The sequence below is a fragment of the Pangasianodon hypophthalmus genome, chromosome 29, assembly GCF_027358585.1.
Source record: "Pangasianodon hypophthalmus isolate fPanHyp1 chromosome 29, fPanHyp1.pri, whole genome shotgun sequence".
NCBI classification, from domain to species: domain Eukaryota; kingdom Metazoa; phylum Chordata; class Actinopteri; order Siluriformes; family Pangasiidae; genus Pangasianodon; species Pangasianodon hypophthalmus.
Window position 1 is genome coordinate 12,375,769 of NC_069738.1, and position 22,839 is coordinate 12,398,607.

Below are 22,839 nucleotides of genomic sequence, written 5' to 3' on the forward strand. Positions count from 1 at the left end.
TTGCAGGTAATAGTTTATTTTTTCCAAACACATCCCCTGCTTGAGTTTAGCTTACTTTAAGACACAGCAAATCAGAGAGAGAGAGGGAGAGACAGTGTTCACAAGAATCTTGGTTTGATAAGCTCTGAGCCAATCAACAAACATTATTATAAACATTATCCTTATACCGAATTCCTGTTTCTGGTTGTATTCTGTACAACAACAACAAAAAAAGACATCAGTGACGTTTAGCTAGTATAGAATTTTTACGTAGATGTATCTGTTCCTCTGGATCAGATGGAAGATGTGCCTGGAATACATCACTGAAACAATGCCAATATTTCAGGGTGTATTTCATCTTGGAACTCAGTGGATCATTCATCCTTCGAAAATTGGCCCTGAGGATATTCATGCTTTGGACACTAACTATTTTTCCATAACAAAACCACCCCTTTAGCCGAATTCAGTTTCCGTGAACAAAGCTCAACATCTCTCACTCAGTGCTGAGGCAGCTTGAAAAGAACACTGGAGAAAAAAAAATTGACAGAACGAATTCTGAGCTTCTGCAATGTGTGTACAGGCAAAAAAAAAAAAAAAAAAAAAAGTAATGCTAAGATTTTTGCCCCATACATTTCTGTTGATTCACTGCTGTAGATAGGCTTCTGTTTTTTTTTTGTTTTTTTTTAAAATTTACCTGCAATACAATGTCTACAGCTGAGCTCTAACAAAACAAAACAAAACAAAAAAACAAACAAAAAAAAAAAAATAGGAACCCACCAAACTCCAGAATCGTCCATGCCCCTTCCACTTAAGCCGAAAACATTTTTTAAAGAACCAAAAGTAAACAAACATGCTGGTCAGATTGTCTAAAACAGAATGCTCGAGGTGGTTTAGAAAAATAGAACAGTTCTTTTTAAAGGCGTATTAGTACGACAGTGTTTTAGGGCCAAAATAAAAAAAAAAAATTAAAAAACTTGATTTCAAAAATAAGGTTGAATATTTTGAGAAAAAAATATTATGAGAATAAATTTGTAATATTTGGAAAATAAAGTAATAAGTAATATTTTGAGAACAAGTTAGTAATATTTCAAGAATAAAAATTTCAGGAGAAAAAGTTGCAATGCTTTGAGAGAAAAAAGTCATAAGTCATAATATTAAAAGAAATAAGCAGCAATATTTCAAGAAAAAAGTCATAATACTATTATAAAATGCTACATATGGAGTTTATGTATTAAAATGAGGGATGTTGAGGATTTGTTGAAGCTATCATTTCTATTGTTGGAGGAGAAATCAAGGCTATCAATGGTTACATCTGCGTGCTGTTCAAAGAGGGTGTGTAGATGAATGTTAATCAGAACGATCGATCCTGAAGGAGTGGAACTCTGTCACGTTCGGTGTCCCCAACACGTTATGGCGTATGGACTCGAAAGATAAACTGATGGAGAGTTAATAAGCCATAAGACATCGGGGCTAAACTGCTGTACTGAGAACACCGGCGTTGTACCTGTTACGCTGCAGATGTAACCACCAATAGCCTTGAGAGCCGCTGCCTGCCATTTCTCCTTCAACAAGAGACACAATTTCCAAGAGACACAAGTTCTTGTGGTTCTTCCTTCTAAAGAAACAAAATTTCTTTCAAAGCTCTAATACTAATAATTATCTGGTGCTGATCTGCCAGAAGATTAAGCATTTCTTCATTTGTAAAGTATTTCTTTATTTTCATTGCATCATTCTGTCATAGTATTATGACCTCATTCTCAAAATACAGCGACTTTTTTCCTCATAGTATTATGACCTTTTTATTGAAATATTACACCTTTATTCTTGAAACATTTCAACTTTTCTCATAATATTACATTATATTTCTCAAAACATTTTTTTTAAACAGTGGCCCTAAAATGCCATCGTATATTAGTGAACATGACAGGATTTTTAAAATTATTATTATTTTCCAGTAAATTCAGTGTTTAGTTGATTCACTGTGTTAGACACTTTGTAGACAGTGCGTTCTCTTCTATTGTGCCTCAAAACTAAGAACTAAAGGACAAAACACTTTCAAAACACTTTTGCAATCATCACTGTGCATATTACAATTCATTTGCAACAACAGAAATATTTATTTGTGAAGTTATTGGCTCAGATTTTGACTGTTAACTTTATGTAAAGCCCTAATTGTGTTTACTAATACTAACATTTGGGATTGAACGTGGCAACGCCTCGGTATACTGTCAGCGTAATGAGGCTTGTTGTGAGAAGCCAAAACTTTGACAATCTTACAAGCTGGAATACTCCCGCTGGTTTCGTTGAATGCTCCAATCACAGACGCAGCATGTATAATTTTGTTTTGCCAGCAATTACTTCGAACGCCATCTCTGCGAGAAGGACACCGAGGACTTTACATACGAACGCACACGTATGCAAACATACATACATACATTCACCGTAGACCCACACACACACACACACACACACACACACACACACACACACACACACACACACACACACATACAGCTGCAAATGTATCAACATACATACAAATAGACACCAGCTATAAAGTACACAAAACAGGCACACATCTCATCTCACAGTTTAGGTACTCTTTTCCTCACACACAGTCTCACACACAGTCTCACACACAGTCTCACACACAGTCTCACACACAGTCTCACACACAGTCTCACACACAGTCTCACACACAGTCTCACACACAGTCTCACACACAGTCTCACACTTTTTGGTTATGCTTTAGCTCAAGTCCTGAAAGGCAGTGTCATCAATTTTACCAAACAGCTGAAAGAAATCCCCCGAGACACGTCTTTACACTCTTTCTTCTGTAAGCTACGAAGCAAGATTTTACATTCACACACACACACACACACTCTGAAAGATCCCACAGGAAAAGAAAACACCTGCCCCTTTACAGTTACAAGATAAACTATCACTGAGAGGAGAAACGAACACGAGCATGAGGAGAACTAATATCAGGGTTGTTTTTTTTTTTTTTTTTTTTTTTTTTTTTTTAAATCAGGTACAACAAATTACACCAGAGTTGAAAAAGGCTTTCCCCAAACTGCATTCAATTTCGCACAAACTTCTGAAAACGTCCTGAACTCCAAACAATTTGACTGCAGTTTTATCTGTTGCATTCATAACAAACAGCTTCACCAACTAGGCTCGGGGTTAAGAGCTGGAACCTAAAACAAACTCAGGTTTCTACATTAAATGCTATAAAAGCTATATAAGCGCTACACACTACTACTTCTTTCTTAGCAAGAGTCTCAAGCGAAATGGGGGGGGGGGCAAGGAGTATTTTAAGCGGAAAATTATCACAGCTGCCACAATATTAAAAGATGCTACAGTTTGCTTTCAAATTCCACAAATCCGCTTCAATCTACAGATTTAGGAGAGTCATTCAAGCAAATTTGTTGACTCATTTATAACAAATATGTTTTTTATACATTCACTCATACCCAGTTAAAGTAAAGAGCAAGGTTATTATTATTATTATTATTATTATTATTATTATTATTATTAACCTGGCTACAGACTCAAACAAAAGCGATAGAGTATGATTTTATGCTTTGCACACAGAGGTCTTCTATTAAAAAGAGAGAATAAACCTCAAAATACTCAAAATGACCTGCAAATGTGCACATACGTTTGTGTGTGTGTGATGTTTTAGACCCCTGCCCTTTACCACACACTAATAATATTTTTTATTCTTTTCATTAGTGGGATTAAAATTTGATCTGCAGCAAGACAAAAATGGTATTAAGCTACTTAGGCTAGGAATGTGGTTTATTTTTTTTGAATTAGAAAACAATAGAAACGTTAAAAAGGCTTCAGTCACACACTCATTTTTAGCTGCCATGACTTATTGCAATGATGAGCTACGCATGAAAACGCTGAATGAGTTTCCTTCAGAGCCTTTTATAAAATTGTAGATAATTTAGAGCCACAGATTTCTAATCAATATTCCACAACCAAATTGAGCACCAAATCGTTTTTTCCCCCCCAGTTTTGTGTAATTCTTGAGATCTACCATATTACTCCATAGCCTAGGAACATGCCAACACCTTATCATGTTGTCCCTTTGCATGATGGATCATATGAGGAAACTACGCATCTTTAACTCTAAAGTAGCACCACTATGCCTTTAAACACAATCTCTATAAACTGAAACAAAACTGTTGTATCTAATGGAGTAAGGCACTTTAGTGAGTAAAAAAAATGCTTCTGTATCTGGCAGGTTGTGGCCTTTAGGCTTATATTCCTTGAGCGAACTTTGCAAACGCAGCATTTTGCAGTATTTATAAGATTCTTGTCTTATTTGTTTCATCCAGCTGATAGGGAAACCCTTCAAATCTTAATAGTTATGATAAATATCCACTCCAGACAGTGCCCTTTTTTTAAAACAAGGTTGTTTTAAGCCAAATCCTTACTCCTCTATCCAAAGTAGACTTTTTTTTTTTTTTTTAAATCCAAGTCTGAAGTGAACTCTGGAATGTATTTTGTTCTTTATGTGTCGGTTTTTTTCCGGTGCAAAGCATAATACATGTTTGGCTCAGCCAGTGATACAATCCTTGACAAATTTTAGAAATAAAAAGTAAACACAAAGATACCACTGGACACTCAGGGCCCAAATGGTGTGTGTGTGTGTGTGTGTGTGTGCGTGTGTGTGCGCACGCAAAAGCTGATATTTGTGCAAAGCCAGGTTTGTCCTGAGGATAGGACAGCATATATAATGTTACGTTTAGATCCTACGAGGAAGAAAGAAACGTTGCGCAGGGATTCATACTGCCTAACTGAAAATGTAAAATACTTCACCAATATTAGGCTATGCTCACACACACACACACACACACACACACACACACACACACACACACACACAGACAAATCAATTCATCCATTCATTCAACACCATTTCCACACAGCTTCGTCGTGGCACTGACTTGTCCAGTTCTGGTGGTACTTTAGGGGTTTTCTTGTGTCTCCTGCTCCTCTGCCTCATCGTTGGTTGAGTGGAACTCGGCCACGTACAGACTTTTATCGATGTTGCTGGGGATGGGCTTGATATCAGTCACCAGCTGGTCCTCGATGGCTTTCAGGTTGAAGCGATCCTCGGCTGTGATTAAGTTAATGGCCAGACCCAGGTGGCCAAACCTCCCTAAAACAGACACCAGTTTCCATGACATCTTAGACAGGTTGTTAAATATTGGCGTACGGCGTCTAAACATTACAACCCTGTAGATAAACGGACAAATGATTTATTTGTCACCTGAGCGCCCGATGCGATGCAGATACGTCTCCGCATTCTTCGGAAAGTCGAAGTTGATGACCACGTTCACTGCCTGGATGTCGATGCCTCTCGTGAACAAATCTGTTACGGACATACGTTCACTAAATGAGGTGCACTAAAGTGTTATTCAGTTCAGTTTATATAAACGGATCCAGCTGTGTTGAGTAAAGCATCACGCAAAGACGAAAGGACATCACTATAATCAATAGAGATGACATAAAACATTGATATATCGATTATTGTTCAGCATGTTATTTTCTCGATTTCTCAGAGACATTGCTAGTTTAAAATGAACTTTAAATGGGTAATTTGCATATGCTAGCTGTTTAACATTGGGTACGTTTACATGCACATCAATATTCTGATATTAATCATATTCACTGGCAATATTCTAATTAGTATTGTGCCATATAAACGCCACAATCCGATTGCCCAATTCAGATTAAGACAATATTCTGATTCCCCAAATTCTGATTCATACTCCTGGAATATGCCTGTTTTAATCGGAAATTTGTTGCATGTAAACACTTTATTCAGAAAATCCTGAAAGGAGATATATGCACATGCTCAATCCGCAAGGAATTGTGGGTGCTAACAGACGTTTAAATTAACACATTCGACAGTGTTGTCTGGAATTTTTGATGGTGAAAAGTGTTAGAGTCCCTCAAGACTGTTAAGGCTTAAGACTATCGTTCTCTGTATGGTATATATGCTCCTGTGTTTTTTTATTCAATAAATTTGAGAGCTTTGCTATCTGAAACTTGTGTCAGTGCGTGTTACTTAGCAACTCTCCCCAAGCTTGGATCAGAGTGAACTGCAGCAGCGTGCATCTCGGGGGACCACGACCGGGCCACATCAAAAATCCTAACAATTAGTGCGAAAAAGTAGTAATTAAACTAATAACTGAGCATACTCTATAACCAGTGACAGCATCTTGAATCTCCCAGGAAATAAAAACAGGAAAGGAAAAGCGTATGTGTAGATCGGCATACTTACAACAACCAGGCCTTATTATACAGGAATATTCCGATGCCTGTACGCATATAAACATCGTATTCGGAATACGGCTGCAACCGGGATGTAGACCTTAAACGGAATTTGATCTGCATTGTAAACGTAACCTCTGTAGTCTATTAGATTACCATTTAATACTGCCTGGCGTAATAGGTTTGGGAGGCCACAGGGAGGGAGAGATCCAGTGGATATAAAGATACAGCTCCATCTAGTGGGTCTTCCTGAGATGACACTTTAATAGCATACGTTTAGGCCGCAGCTGTAGATTTAAGGATGTGCTGCAGCAGTATTATTTCAGTATATTTGAAAATTACCAATAATCACCGACACGTGAAAAAGGTTCAATCCCAAGCCTAATCATCATTTATCCTTGTGTTGATGTACCCAAGAACCGCTGCTCTAATCATAACGACAGTCCTGTACTCATCTCAGGACCAGGCTTTTGAGATTGTGTGCAACATCGTGCCCCCTAACCATCACCGATTGATGACCCGTGGCTTTGGAGGGCTGTAGGCTCTGACTACGTAACATTAGACGTTCAAAAACACTGGAAGCTGGGTATAAGTCAGCCGCAACTTCTAGCATTAGCCTTTAGTCTTTTTTTAATTAAGTAACCATTAACAAGGCCAGGAATGCCTGCAAAATCTGAAAAAATCAGGGCTGCAGATTTGAAGTAAATTATATAATCTATGCGTGCGCGTGCTCTGTGTTGAACAGCATCAAAGATACTTGCTGAATTCTTGTATAATGAAGTAGCTCTGATAAACAACACCTTGTTTCTCTTTCTTCATTTAAATCTCTGGTCATGCTTTACGAGCGAAGACATTTCATGTGTGGAAGACTAGCACGGATTTATCTGTTTAGCAAACATGGAAAAGTGAAGCTAAGATGCATCAGTACAGTATGTGTAAGCGTAATGATCTATAACCCCACCTCTGACCGACACCTCTGGCTTGCATGTTATATAACTAAATCTACATCTGGATTTCTATAAAAGGAGAATGACATTTAATGTTACACCACAGCTTTGCTGCAATCACGTGTCTGATTTGCCAGAAGGCGTTGATTAATTTTCTCTAACAGCAGCTCGGACAGTAGTTCCAGCTGTAATTTAAATGACAGGTTTAGAATAATGCACCCATTTTAATACGTTCGATATGTTTCTATAGTAACGGGACTTGTGTGGCAGATACTCCTTACACTCTAAGGCTAATGAATAAAAATGCTGTTATTTAATGAAGAAAAGCGTAAGATGTTTATTTAATATTTAAGGAACGAGACACGGCTGTGAGTGCTTTGTAATGATCACTACGTTATCTGCTACTGGACTGTCTTCAGGATAGAGGAGTTTATTTTCTTTCTAGAATTAAACGAAATTATCTGTCAACAGAATAAGACAATAATCTCAAACTTGATATTCATGAATGTGTCTAGAAAAAGGCTTAATGGCCTCATGTTTGTTATATAATAATAATAATAATAATAATAATAATCTCATAATGAGAAATATTAGCTAACTTTTCCTTTCTGCACTTGCTTGACGTTCCAGAATATTACATGTATCTATAAACAGTTAAAAAGCATGACATGTTAGTCATTAACAAATTGTAAATTGCAATTGTTGGCACATTCCTGTGGTATAAGATGAATAAAACACTTCGTGAGATGCTGTTATAGGAAAATAATGCGGCTTTAGCATGGTAACGGCCCTACAGAGCACACCACCACCCTGGTGTGGATTAGTTTCCTAGAACAGCACACCCCTGTTGTGTTTTATTCCTTAATTAAAAGCACTGTTCAGATAAATTCAGTGTTAGTGGGCTTATTGCAGGAAACAAACAAAACAAACAACAAAAAAAAAACAAACTGACAGAGAGCTGATTTATATGGACAGACAAACCTACCTGTGCAGACCAGATTTCTGCACAACCCATTTCTGAAGTCATGGAAAACACGGTTTCGGTACTCCTGGGGAAAGAAAAAAAAAAGAAACATTTGTGGCAAAGGCGACCAGGGAAACTGTTCAAATCAGTTCATGATCAGAGCATGTGTTTTACTCCCATGATCAGATTTGTTAATTCATTAACACACCTGCATCATCTTGGCATGGATGTAGAAACAGGAGTAGCCCAGTTGGGTAATTTTCTTGGCCAGCAGTTCCACTCTCTGTGTTGAGTTGCAGAAGATGATGGACTGATTGATTTGTAGCTGTGGAGATTAAAAGAAAAAACATGGAGGAACACGTGGACACAGTGTACACGCTATTGCTCATGTTTCCTGTCAGAATTAAAGTGTGCGTGTGTGTGTTTACCCTGGAGAAGAGTGTGTTGAGGCAGTGCACCTTCTGCCTCTCAGTAACATAGGCATAGTACTGCGTGATGCCCTTCAGCGTCAGCTCTTCCATCAGATTAATCTCATAGGGCTTCCTCAGATGCTTGGCCTGGAGGAAGGACAGCACATTCATCACAGGGTGGCTGTAAACAGAGCTGCTCATTTCTATATGGCTTACTCTAATTTACCATGAATTTCTGCACAGTGATGGGAAAGGTGGCGGAATACAGCAAAATCTGCCTGTTCTTGTCCAGGAAGCTGATGATATCCTCAATGAGCACTACAAAGTCCTGGGAGAGCAGCTTATCAGCCTTTAAGAGACAGAGGCATGATTGAAGAGCAAATATAAAACAATGAGGGGAAAAAAAAAAAAAAAAAAAAAAAAAAAAAAGGATCAGATTTTGACTTTTTCTGCCTAACATACTTTGATGCATCTGCTATGCGAAAACACAAAATTTCACTAGAACGACATAGAAATGTTTATTTGAACAAACCTGCTTGTAAATACAGTCAGTCTGCCTAAAGAGGATGCTTTAAGTGCTAGCTTGCTTTTTACGTGTGCTTTTCACACACAATAATAAACACAATAATCCAGTTTTTGTACAAGTGCCACAGACAGACAGACAGTTATCATGAGAAAGCTGTAAAGCTTGGACGCTAATATAAAGAAAAAAAAAAAGTATCAGTCAGAGTTTACAGCACCGATGCGAGAGAGGACACTGATCAGTTGAGTCAAGAGCCACAATAACCCTGTGTTCAGACTAGTGAGCAACAAAGAGCTGTGATTTCAGCGACAGCAAATTAGGCATGGAGCTGTAAAGCGAAAAATCCAAACCACTATCCTATGTATTGCTTGACTTACGTATAAAAATGGAAGAAAAACTTATAACATAGGTTTCATCTTATCCTGCCATATATTACAAATGCGTAGAGAGACATTATGAAGAAAAATAAGGCTTGAAAGGAAGAAGCAAAGACCATTGGTGTTTCTAGAGAGAGCTTGCAGCTAGTAAAGTTTGCCTGCACTGCTAATCTGCTTTCAAACAATTTTTACATTTTTTCATTTTATTACAGCATTACAAATCATTTTAAATACATTTTAGAGACAAATAAATCATATACTATAATAAGTCATACTGATGGACTGTACGTTTTAGCTCCTACCCTTTCTTATCGGAGCTAAGAACACCAGTCAGATGGTACACGCCCACAAGAGACAACAATATCACTCACTCCACGCCCACAAGAAACAAACTACAAGTGTGAACACAGGGTAAGGCTTGTGTTCCTCAAATACCCTAACTCACATTTAGCTCAGGAGAAGAGACTAAAGACACTGATATGGCTGATGCTTTAATGATCAAAAAGACCAGAACTTTATTTAGCATATGATGGATTTTCCCAGGCTGCCACACATGTGTACTATGATAACTACTAGGACTATTATGGAATTAAATTTGTGCCAAAGGTACTGAACGTAACTTTTCAAGAAACGAACAAAATTATACAATGAGAAAGAAGAAAAACACTCGGGAACTGAAAACAATAAACTCAGCAGCAAAAATTTCACATTGTTAACAAAGAATGCTGTTTATTTGAAGACAGTTTTCTAAGCTGCTTTTCGCTATCATGGTTTATTTTGCGCTGACTTTTTTTTTTAAGCCATTCTGCCATAAACCTCTCGTGTGGGCGGGGCTTAACAGCGATTTACTCTCTGTGGTTAGTGAGATTTGGATCAACAGCTCCCTGACCTGGAAGTAGAAACTTCAGTGGCGTGAATTTTGGAGAGAGTTCTGGATACAATTCTCTGTATAGTTATAGTGTTTGTACTTTGTAGGGGAAATTACTTCCTTACTTACTTAGTTCGTAATTAATATTTGAGGTTTGTGTAGTCTCATACAATTATTTTTTTTCAAGAGGAGCACTCAGGAGTGTCTCTACTTCCAGGTCAGGAACCTGATGATCCAAATCTCACTAATCAATGAGAGTAAATCGTTGCTAAGCCCCGCCCACACGAGAGGTTTGTGCCAGAATGGCGAACATAAATCTGTGGAGCACAAATGAAAACTCTGGCAGCGTATTAATAAACCAGGATTAGCAAAAGGAAACTTAGGAAACTGTTAACAAAGAATGCTGTTTATCGGAAGACCATGTGACATTTTTGCCACAGAGTTCATTGTTTTCAGTTTCAGAGTTTTTCTTCTTTCTCATTGTATATTTTTGTTCATTTGTTGAAAAGTTTCAACATTCAATATTTTTGGCACAAATTATTAATAGTTAAATTATGAACCAGTTGTATTATGACCTAATGTGCATATCACGATGACTCACCTCATCCATTACCATAATTTGAACTTTATCCACTTTCGCTACACCCTTCTTGATCAAGTCCAGTATCCTGCCTGGTGTAGCTATGACAACATGCACTACAAGAACACACAAAAAGCAAAAGGACAAGGACACACTGTTACTATCACTAAAATTCAATCAATTAAAGGTGCAATAGTCAATTTTTTTAATTTCTCACTAGTACACATAAAATGGAAAATATGTAGAACATGGAGAACAAAATAATGATTTAAGACGAAAGCTCAGAAAAAAGTGTATTAAGTGTCTGAGAAAAGTTGCTAGGAAAACTAATTTCCGGGCCGGAATGCTTGTTTTTGTTTGGATGCGCTTCCTGTCAGTCATTTTATAGACACTCTATGGGTCTGAACATGAGCGTGATTGGGGTGGGCTCAAGGATTTAAAAAAAAAATAAAATAAATAAAAACAAAAGGTTAGAGACCTAACCTTGAAAAATTTGGACTAATCTTAACTAAAGCATCTTTAAACTAAAGGAAGCTGTTAAATATAAGTGTTTAGTCAGATTACCTAATCTAGTATCCTAGATTATCCATTCGAAAATCAAACGAAAATCTTAAAAAATGCGACATGTATGCTGCATGTAACATGTAACTCCCGACCTCCACCCAGGAAAAGACTCCCTCAACTTGAAATTCCTAATTGGGAACTCGGGGTAGTCTTCTCAACTACGAGTCCCTCTGAGTTCAGCATCGTAATTAAACACAGTGGCACTTCTTACCTTTAAATCAGTTATGCTTTAGATCAGTCAACATACAGACATATTCGCTTGTTAAATCTGTAACACTGACTATATAGTTCGCTGCCTGTTTGAGGAGGAAAATACACATCACTCAAAACAGTTAGTTGGCTAGACAAAAGATGAGCATGGAGGAGGCATCCGTGCTTTTTTCCCCTCCCACTTTGTACCTTGAAGGTCAAAAATCCTGTCATTTCAAGCTTCGAATTCCCATTTCTGAGGTAAGTCGAATGTATTATTAGTTTTTTTTTTTTCCCCTAGAGGAATCAGGACACTTGTTGAGCACTGAAACAGTTGCGTTGAAAGAAACAGAGATGCATAAAAATGATGACGCCTATTTGCAATAAACAACGCAAAATTTTTAAAAAATTACGTTTTTCATTTGACTCACACTGGTATATCTCGGCTAATATGTAGCGTGAGCCCAACACTGTGAACTGGACCCCATGACTTCTGCTTGTAATCTTTACAAGTCACTTTGTTGCACTGACAGTCTCATTATGTACATGATTTAATGAATTTGTAAATGAGTTTAAGTTGTGCAAAGGATTTAAAAATGAAAGTTATTCTCACACAAAGTTTGAAAGGATGAGTTTGAAGAGTTTATGTTTCTTGTAATTACCGATCTCATCCAGACGCATGATGTCATCTCGTAGGTTTGTTCCGCCAGTGGTGGCCATGACTTTGACTCCACCAAGATGCTTACTGAGCTGAATGCTGATCTGGCTGACCTGTAGTGCAAGCTCACGAGTGGGCACCATTACTAAGGCTAGAGAGAGAGAGAGAGAGAGAGACACATCAGATAAACAACCTTTTACACCAGGTTAAGAAAAAATAACGTTCACTGAGAGGTGCTTTAAGGATTTAACAATAAACCTGCATACTGCTATAAGTAAATATGAACATCTTGATGCTGAATGTAAATAATGATTAGACAGTCAGGCAGAGACACAGAGACAGACAGGTTTGTGCAATATAAAGATTTTATAATCTCTACACAACAAATATTTCACTCCCATGACATCCAGTGAGGTATATTATATTACCAGACTGGCCAACCTAGATGCATTTTGTGTAAACACTTGCCAGTTGAACATCGGTGTATGCTAAAGAGTTATCACTCAAAAATGTGCCAAAAGAGCAATCTTTCTCTCCCTAATACAATGCCATATAAGAGGCTCCGCCCCTTTCCCCAATCTCGATTGCTCTAGGGGCACCCTCGCTTTCTGTCAAAGCAAACGGAGAATAATTTGAGTTCACTAATATGAAATAAAATCTACTAATGTGTCTTTGACTTAGCTAATATCAGATAAGTATGTATTTAACATCAATTAAAGGTGCAATATTTTTATTAATTACTTGTAAAAATAATGTGGAAAAATATTTAGAATGATTAAAAATAATAATAAAACAAATTTGAGCCATGGCCTCAGCACAAGTGACTGAAAAGAAAAAGAAAAAAAACCCAGCTTGGAAATCAGGTCCATCGTTTTTTTTTTGTATTTGGATTGGCCTCTTGTCAGCCATTTTATAGACGCTCCAAATGCCTCTTCACATTCTTGTAAATCATTATGAGGAGATTTTAGCATGTTTATAGAGTTGTAACCTGGCCTAGCAAGCAGCTGAATGTCTGAGTGCACTTGAAATTGATGTTATGAGAGTCCTTAATAAAGCTAACTCTTGCTGAACCACCACAGGTTCTGAGGGCAGAGCTTTGTGTACATGGGTGGTTATGGGGCGAGCTTAAGGAGTGAGAAAACAAAAATTATGAAATCTTATTCAGCTCCACCCATTTAATCAGTAGAGACCTAGTTTTCACAAATCTGACCAAAAAATGATCGCCGCCTGGGGGGGACTCACTTTTGGTTTTCATTACATAAAATTAAAGATTAAAAAGACCTACAAGCGAAGTGTCAAATCTAAGACTTTTTTTCTCCCCACTGCAGATGCATCCAAACACTCTGAGCAGAAGATGATTGAAAATGTCGACCATATGGAGATTAGACCACCGATTTGTAAATGGATTATCAAATGGTTATTGAAAATGTACTTTTTTTTTTTTTAACTGTTTACTCTGATTATTACTGCATAATTGCCTAAAAATCCACACTGTCCTGTACTCTCCTAAAACCTAAAATGGTGGAAACACTAATTTTCCTATTTTTTTAAGCCATCGGTTCTGGATGATTAAATTATCATATTTTAAAATGGAAAATTGCAATAAAGGGGGGAAAAAAATCAATATCACAAGCCTAGTCCTCGGAAATACAGACGTAGGTACCCAAGAGCTGGTTCATTTAAGACAGAAGTGTATCAGTTTACCCTGGATATAGTCTTTCTTCAGGTCTATCCTTTCCAGCATGGGAATCAGGTACGCTCCACTCTTTCCTGTCCCATTTTTGGCACGAGCCAGGATGTCACGACCAGAGAGAGCAATGGGGATGCTCTCCTCCTGAAGGTATGAAAAAGAACAAACATCAAAACTGTTAAAACTGAAATCACTGTCTCAGACACTTCAGTAAATAATGAATATATTCACCTGGACTGGGGAAGGTTTCTCCCACCCCATTTCAAAGATCCCCATGAGTAACTCCCTCTTTAAGCAGTAGTCTTCAAACTCATTTCCCTTTGTGGCCGTCACATCCTTAAGACAGATAAAGAGTAATTAATTGCAGTTAAACATACCGAGAGAAAATAAACACGACTCTTACACCCGGTGACTTTTTGTAGAGGTCACAAACCTGATGTGCTACCTCAACAAGTTTATTAGGAGAGGGTAAGTAACGAAAATATGAACACACACAAGGCTTGCGAGATCGTATCCAACACACCATCATCCTATCGTGCCACCTAACTATCGCTGATTGATGAGAGCGTCTCCTGTGGCTTTGAGGAGGAAAAGAAGGGGGTGCGGTCAGACATATGTAATACTTGTCATGTACATGTTATGTCATTACGGAGGAAAAAAAATACTGACGTAATACCGGTTACGAGTCGGCTGTAGCTGCAGTCACTAGCATTGGATTAATTACTTGTTAACAAGGTCAGGAATGCTAAGCTCATTATAAAATGTAAATATAATTACTATTAAACTACATGTGCATGTGCTCTGTGTTGAACAGCAGTGGAGTAGCCCTGATAAACACCACGCTGTGTTATTTTCTTAATTTAATGGTTTGCGAGTGAAGATATTCACGGCTTTATCTGTTCGGGAGCACGGACAGGGGAAGCTAAGACGCATCAGAGAAAGCTGTTTTGTTGCTCTGCTCCGAAGTCAGACAGCAGGATATTAAGGTCTGTCGCGTAGGATGCAAAACAGGCGAAAAGGAAACACATTACGAGATACGACAATTTATTTTTGTGGATCTTAAAGCTGCAGAGACCGTGTTTTCCAACAGATATTTAAATCATCTGACCTGAGAGCCACAGCGGTTGGAATCTATCAGCGATTCCTGATACTATTGTTACTCATCCCAAGCCTTACATGCGCACACACACACACGCACACGCGTGCACACACACACAGCAAACTCCTTTCTGCATTCAGGCAGCACTTCCTCACTGATTCAATCAGGTTCATATTCTGTAGTGAAGAGCACAGGATTCAAAAACACATCTATAGCTTTCCAAATGGCTCAGACACACCCTCTAGAGCCACACCGCTGAACGCTTACCCATCCATATTACATTCTAATGGACAGCTTTTGTTTCATTACTGTATATGCTGCTAAGAGTCTGAATGGATCACACACAATTATTGTACTTTTATAATGTCGAAAGTTTTAGTCATTTAAAAATGGAAAGTTAAAGCCCTATTCGGATTGGATTAGTTTATCAACAGGACGTCTGTAATAAATCTTGTACAAGTCTCCTCAGTGATAAAACTCACAACCGGGTAGCAATAAAATGACCACAGGACGAGTGAATTTCTAGAGAGTTGTATTTTCTACAAACCCGGATGTTTGCGTCACGCAGATATATGACCACGCTCCGTTAACAACATGGCGTCCAAGCGGTCAAAGAGGCGCTGGAGTAGAGAAGAGACTCTGGCGCTTATTAAAGTTTGAGGTGAACTTAAGTTTCATCAACAATTTGAAAACACAATAAAACAACAATCACAAAGTATGGGAAGAATCCATTTTTTGTTTAGCGACTCGGGAAGTGTTTAATATCTTTTTAATAGGGTCACTGATACGCTGCAGTCAAACGCCTTATTTTTTTTTCACCATCATGCAACATCTGCTTAGAAAATCAGACATAAATACAGACATATGTATCCACACTAAAATTATCAGATGACTGCTGAGTTTGGCAAAAAACAGTAGATATACTGGTCTTTCATTTTTCTCAGAGGAGGACAGAGGAGAGAGGAGAGGGGAAAAAAAAAAAAAAAAAAAAAAAAAAAAAAAAAAAAAAAAAAACCAAACAAACACCAACATGGCCAATCAGGACGGAAATAAACTCACGAAGGACACCGGTAAAATAGGAAATTAGCCCACGACCCCATGTAACTTTAATCTCGCTCGGATAGGGCTTAAGGCAAATATTCAGACAGTCCTTATTTCTGCTGTACAGAAAATGTATCGTATCGAGACTCCACTGTATCGTATTGAATTTTGTGATAATACATTACACTTAGTCAGTTGGAGCTTCCACCTGCCCAGTGGGCTAGCTCAAGATTTTAGCTTGCAACATCTTTTAATATTATAATATATAATTCAAATACTTCAATGTAGGACTTACAGAAGTTTTCACTCTTTTGTCTTTGGGTGGAAGCTGCAGGCTCTTTTTCCAGTCTTCACCAAACCTGGGACAGAATGAATAGTTCAGGAGGACAAACACAGAGAGACATATAATTATTTTTTACTTATACAGATGCACAGAGGCACACTGCTTCATTTTATCTCAAAACTTTCAATGAATGATATATGACTCACCTGATTCCAGGTCCTTCCTGTGAGTCTGCAGCAGGTTTTTGGCCTCCAGTAGAAACTCTCGCAAACGGATTGCTCTGAATGGTGGATCCTGATTGAGAGCTCAGTCCTCTGAGCTGCCCGTTCTGCTTGCTGATCCCCATTACAACAGCACCTACGTTCTCCATCTTTGCAGTAGCCATCAAGTCTTGTCTTCTTCTTCTTCTTAGTTTATTTTATCAAAATGTTCACCAGTTATCTTTATCACTTTTTGTCTTTTTGTTTTATAACTGGTCTATAAAAGTTCTAATAAAATATTTACAATGGTATAATATAATCTCAATTAAGTTGTTTAGCATTTACAGACATACACACCTATGTACATGTACAGTGCAACCTCTTCAGAGGAGAGCCACTGACGTCACAGGAATAGGTTTAACACAAATGCTCTTCCAAATGAAGAGAAATAATCATTTATATGCATAAATATAATACACCTGCTCAGAGTATAGAAAATTATACGCCTGCAGGTTGGAGAAAGTACGAGTCCTGCAACAGAACAGCGAAAAATGTTTCTCTTCTAATCAGGAAGTTCAATATCCCTCTTTTTTTTGTCTTTGTATTGTCCTGAATTTATATATATAATGGATCAGGTGACCTTTTCTTAGCAGTTTGTCACTATTTTTGTCTCCAAGAACAAGCAAAAGTTAATCCTTGGTGATGGTGATTCAATGCAACATCCAGTTTTGAAACTTGTTTCAAACTTTTTGTTTATTTTTCAGAAAATGGTCTGTCTGGTCGTTCAAAATCCATAAAGCATAAAGCAGCACTCCCCGGAGACAGACGTCCAAAACCGACTTTATGGTTTCCGTACAGCACTCCAGCGTCCAGCTCCTGCTTTTATAGCGTGTATGGAGGTGTCTTTTTTTCCGTGTGGTCGTCCAAGTAGACCTGCGATTTGGGAAAAAAATGAGAGCACAATTAGCATTATAGAGAAATATTAATACTTAGGTGAATTAAGATATATAAAGCCATACTGTTACTCACAAACCATTTAAACTCCCCATGAAACAGGAAGTCTGAGTGAAGGCATATTGAAGGGCTTGACTGATTTACACAACAGCCAATGGCATTCGAGATACATTAAACCCCCACTGAACCTAAACAAACCTAACAATAGTTGAACGAACTAGCTAAGTGTAAAGAACAGAGAATAGTTTAACGTGAGCCTTGTTTGCAGTTGTGAAGGATTCCTCACCTCCGCCTTCATCCACACCTTTCGACTTTAACGTTAACGTAATCCTAGACGACGAGACGCTGTGTGCTTCTGGAGTTATGTCGTACACGCTCAAGCTGAGATCTATCATCACTAGGAGACATCTTACGTGTCTGAAGAAAACTGATATTACTTGCTCTTACTGACAGAGAAGCTACAAGAGCGTATAAAGACAGAATTACATACTTGATCTGAAGCAGGAAGACATTTCAGCATTGAACAGCACCAAGTAGGTAAACACTCTGGCACATAACCGCCAACTTGCACCCTGTCCAGAATACATAAATACCACCTACTTTTTCCACCGATAAACCACTTCTGCTGCTAACGAGCTGCGAGCTGCTACTGTAGAGCAATGGCACAAAAGACCCTTCCTGGGGGCGGGACATCGACCTTGTAGGGAGAATTTAATTGGACGAACACAAAAGTAGTACAGGATGAATCATCAAAAAAAAAATTAATCATTTTTCTAGAAGTGATATAGTATAAAATTCTTCAAAACCATGTTTTTTTCTGTATAAATATACTATCCATAATACTAAGGTACAGGTACAAAAAAGCTCTAAAGCCCCAATTTTGAAATGTATTAAGGTTTTAAAGACAAACTAACTCAAAGAACCAGATTACATTACATTCAGCAGCTGTGCACCTGTTTACTGAAGGATTGTATTAATATCTAAAACTGACAATATTTTTTTTAAAACCTCGAACTGGACAAAATATTTGTTATTTTTTTCACTGCAAAACAAATGTAGCATGAAGCATTAGTTAGTGAGGTAACTGGAAGCCATTTGCTGCTAAACTTCGTGAATGACAGCTAGCTAAAAGGTTCAGGAAGTTAATTTTTTAATAATAACTTGATTAAACACTGTTTGCTAAGGAAAAGTTGTAAAGTGAGTCAGTAACTGAGCAGAAAACGCCGAGAAACCTGTTACTCGACTGCTAATCGGCTAACTCTACCGCCATTCTGTCATGATACTTAGCGTGACGTAGTCAAGCTGTGAGGATGGACGAGAGCTAATGCTATGTTTGTCCAGGACAACAAGTCTAACTCTGGCCAACATGAGCCACACACACTTACCCTTCACTCACCCTGCTGCTGGGTTCTTCTGGATAAATCAGTTCAACCACCTCAGTAACAATCCTGTTTTCCAAACTGACTGAATTCACTTAAATCCACTCGTCTTTTGTTGTGTTTCTGAACAAACATGGTCGACCTCTCTTAGTCTCTGAGAAAGAAACTACACTGCCATCTACAGTCTGGGAGACCTTTTCTCTTCTCCTAATTTCTTTTTCTTTCTTTCTTTCTTTCTTTTATTTAACCTTTATTTAACCAAGAAGTCCCCTGAGATTTCAAAAGTGTAACACTGTCTGTCAAAGTCAAACACACAAAAACAAACATAAAAGTACAAAAATAATACAAAACACATAATACAAAATCCAGCTTATGAACAGCAAATAAATACACTCTTCAGCTCTTCGTGTGTGTGTGTGTGTGGGTATATATATATATATATTATATATATATGTATATATATATATATATATATATATATATATATATATATATATATATATATATATATGTGTGTGTGTGTGTGTGTGTGTGTGTGTGTATAAAATCAGAGCTTTAAACTCTCCCCTTGTAACAAAGTGATGAAGCTGTAATGTGCTCTGAAGATTATTCCAGGACCTGAGCGCAAAATAAGCAAAAGCAAATTTCTTCCTGAGTTCAAATCTTGGTAATTAGCAGGGATGTAAACCTCAGACTTTCACATGATACTGAACAATTCAATATTTCATGATACCACTGAATCTGCTAAGATATAATATAATAAGATTTCAATTCTTAAGGCGATGATTCGATATCACTGAATCTGCTACGATACAACAATACAATTTCGATTCTTAAAGCAGCAATTCAATATTTGATGATATCACTGAATGTGCCACGATAAGATACGATATACGATATATCTGCTATAATATGATTTTGATACATAAGGCAACAATTCGATATATTACAATACCACTGAATCTGCTACGATATAATACGTTATGATTTTGGTAAATAAGGCAACAATTTGATGTTACATAATACCACTGACGCTGCTATGATACAATACGATACAATTTCAATTCATAAGGCAATGATTCGATATTTCACAGTACCACTGAATCTGCTACAATATAATATGATACAATTTCAGTTCTTAAGGCAGCAGTTCAATATTTGACAATACCACTGAATCGGCTATGGTACGATTTTGATACCTAAGGAAACAGTTTGATATTTCACAATACCTGCCATGATATAATATGATACGATCATGATTCTTAAGGCGATGATTTGATATTTGTAGATATCACTGGATTTGCCATAATATGATTTCAATACATAAGGCAACGATTCATTATTTGAAGATACCACTGAGTCTGCTACAGTACAATATGATACAATTTCAATACAAGGCAGCGATTTGCTACAATACGATACAATAGGATTTGATTTGATTTAGTAGCCTCCAATCGATAGGTGATCACCTTTGTTTAGAATCTGGGGTAGGCCTACTGTTAATCTGCGAGTGATGATGACGTGGAAAGGCAAATTATCTTGCTAGTCCATTTACAACATATAAATTCTTTTTGAATGGTGTCAGACACATTGACGTCAAAGTTCTTTCTCTGCTCAGTTACACAGAAGTATCATCAACTTTCCTATTCATTGCAGAGTGAGTGAGAAAACACTAGGGACATGAGATAATAAAGAATGGAAGAGTAACTAATGAATGTCTAGGAGTCAATTCAAAGAGCTGCTATGGATGAAGATAATAAAGGTGAGGTGGAAGAAATAAAAAAAAAGTCTTTTTGTAGAAGTGGCTGAGAAAGGCAAGAGTCACCCTCCACTGAAGTGAATTTAAAAGATTAAACAAGATAGTGATGAAAAGAAATTGGAAATGGGCAGTGTGATAGACAGTGGTGTAATGAACAAAGAGACACGGCACTGAGCTTCATGCTGAAGGTGATAGAAGCCTGTTTGGCCTGTATCAGATCAATGGCTTTAGATGATGCAATGAAGAGCCCTGAACTGAGCAAGATGGTTGTTAAGGAGTTGGAATCACTGGAAGGTATCTAGATAAGGCCGTATGAGGATTCCTCACAGTGTTTTGGCTAAAGGATTGAACTGAGATGCGGGACTGATTTTTAACTCACTTCTCTTATCAGTACCATCAGTGTAACCCATCAGCCATTTTCTCAAAGGATAAAGTGTATCACCTAACCTGTGCCATTATAATACTGAATGCTGATCTCCATGCCAATAGAACAGGGAGAAAAATGACGTAAAGAATTTGTAAGAAACCAACTCATCAACTGAGTTGATGGTGGTCTTCAGGTCTTAGGCAAAACTGAAGATTTTTTCTCTTCTTTTGCCACTGCCAGCGACCCTGCCACTACTGTCCACAAAACATCAGGCATCTGATTAGTAAAAGAGCTATTCATAAATCAGCGAACAAAAAAACACAGCAGACATGAAGAACATAATTAATTCGCATCAAGCTAAGGCATGTGCTATGAAACAATAAATGTCCCAGTGTATCCTACCTCAAGACAATGAAAGTGAAGAAGAGCAGACATTATGGACATCCTGGATTACAGACCAAGACAAGGAGTTTGTTAATCAGGGTTCCATTTAATATTTCTCTTTAACAGACTGTGAAACAGAAATATTAAATGGAACCCTGATAAACAAACTCCTTGAATAACCGTAATGTTGTTTTGTATTATAGGGTGATATTACATATGTTTAGTGGAGTGTCACTTGTGTAACTGGACCATTTATATATTAAATACTAGGGCTGCACAATATATCGAAATGATTGTAATATCGCAAATGTAAATATCGCGGTATGCATATCACAAGGGCTTGAGATAACTGAATGATTTTAGTACTTCAAAAGTTACGAAAAGTCAAGGTTTTAGGGCGATTCAGATAGGAGAGAATGCTTTCTTTTCCTCAAAAGAACATGAAACATGTACATATCGCAGTTTTCTTCAGTATCGTGCAGCCCTAATAAATAGCCCTTCCTGTATGTGTAACCATCACACCACTTCAGGATATTTCTCCTCCATGCCAGCAGAGGTCCTCCTCCCCTGAGTATTGAACCATCTTCACAACTCTATTGTCTGCTCACCATTTTTGCAGGACACTTTGCGAAGTCTTGCCACCATCTCAGTGTGCAACTTCTCAGTTTTATTTCTGATCATTGTCTATTGTGTATCTTGACCCTTAACTAGTATTTTGACTACTCTCATGGATTTAATCCTTGTGTCTGTGCTTTGCTTTGGTTGTGTTTTGGCCTTTTGTCTGATTTATGATGGTGATTTTGGATTGTAGGTTTCTGGTGTGAATAAATCTCCAGCTCATGGAGCCTCAAACATCTCCCAAGTCTTATGTGCTACAGAAGCTGTCAGAAATCATCTTTCAATGCCTGTTACTCTCCTTACTTAGAAAAATCAGCCTGGCAAAATTAAACACTACATCACAATTATTTAATTTTTAAGGGAACAAAAATTAAAAAAAAATTTTTTTCTTTCTCAGTCAACTTACTTAATTTCATATACTTTTTATTTAATGCCACCCCTTCTTCTTCTTATTATTATTAAATAACAAATTAAAATTTATTATAAATAAATCAAATATTTTTTCCAGATCAACACAAAACTGCAAATTGTTTAACATAAAACGCAGTCTGTGTTCATCATATCAGAGGAACAGATAAATGGCACCATACAGGGCTACATGTACGTGTTAAGCACCATGTAGCCTTCTCCAGTGTTGAGCATTCAAATGGATCATTACTTATTTGTAAATCTTCTGTTATGTTTGAAAAAACAAGCAAAAATGCCAAAGACAGTG

General features: G+C 37.5%; 1 protein-coding gene across 4 annotated transcripts; it reads right to left on the reverse strand.

Annotated features, from left to right (window-relative positions):
• On the reverse strand, positions 1-19,157 carry LOC113535038 (probable ATP-dependent RNA helicase ddx6). Of its 4 annotated transcripts, none has more exons than XM_026928124.3 (14): positions 19,014-19,157; positions 18,218-18,314; positions 16,670-17,596; positions 16,476-16,539; positions 14,272-14,376; positions 14,055-14,184; positions 12,355-12,501; positions 10,961-11,055; positions 8,818-8,940; positions 8,610-8,738; positions 8,390-8,506; positions 8,203-8,266; positions 5,264-5,365; positions 1-5,152 (listed from the first exon to the last, which is right to left on the reverse strand). In XM_026928124.3, exons 3-14 carry the CDS (start codon positions 16,846-16,848, stop codon positions 4,959-4,961), a joined length of 1,449 nt encoding a protein of 482 aa, XP_026783925.1. In that variant the 5' UTR covers positions 16,849-17,596; positions 18,218-18,314; positions 19,014-19,157; the 3' UTR covers positions 1-4,958. The 4 variants fall into 4 exon arrangements, with proteins under 4 accessions (XP_026783925.1, XP_026783923.1, XP_026783926.1 ...); XM_026928122.3 differs by having other exon boundaries at positions 19,003-19,157; XM_026928125.3 differs by lacking the exon at positions 18,218-18,314.
• Positions 19,158-22,839: the final 3,682 nt, after the last annotated feature.

Coding starts and splice junctions, on each gene's coding strand:
- LOC113535038 (XM_026928125.3), bottom strand. CDS start 16,848: ATGGCTACTGCAAAGATGGAGAACGTAGGTGCTGTTGTAATGGGGATC. Junction 8,739..8,817: donor TCACTGTGCAGAAATTCATG/GTAAATTAGAGT, acceptor TCCTTCCTCCAG/GCCAAGCATCTGAGGAAGCC. Junction 5,153..5,263: donor GCATCGCATCGGGCGCTCAG/GTGACAAATAAA, acceptor TGTCTGTTTTAG/GGAGGTTTGGCCACCTGGGT.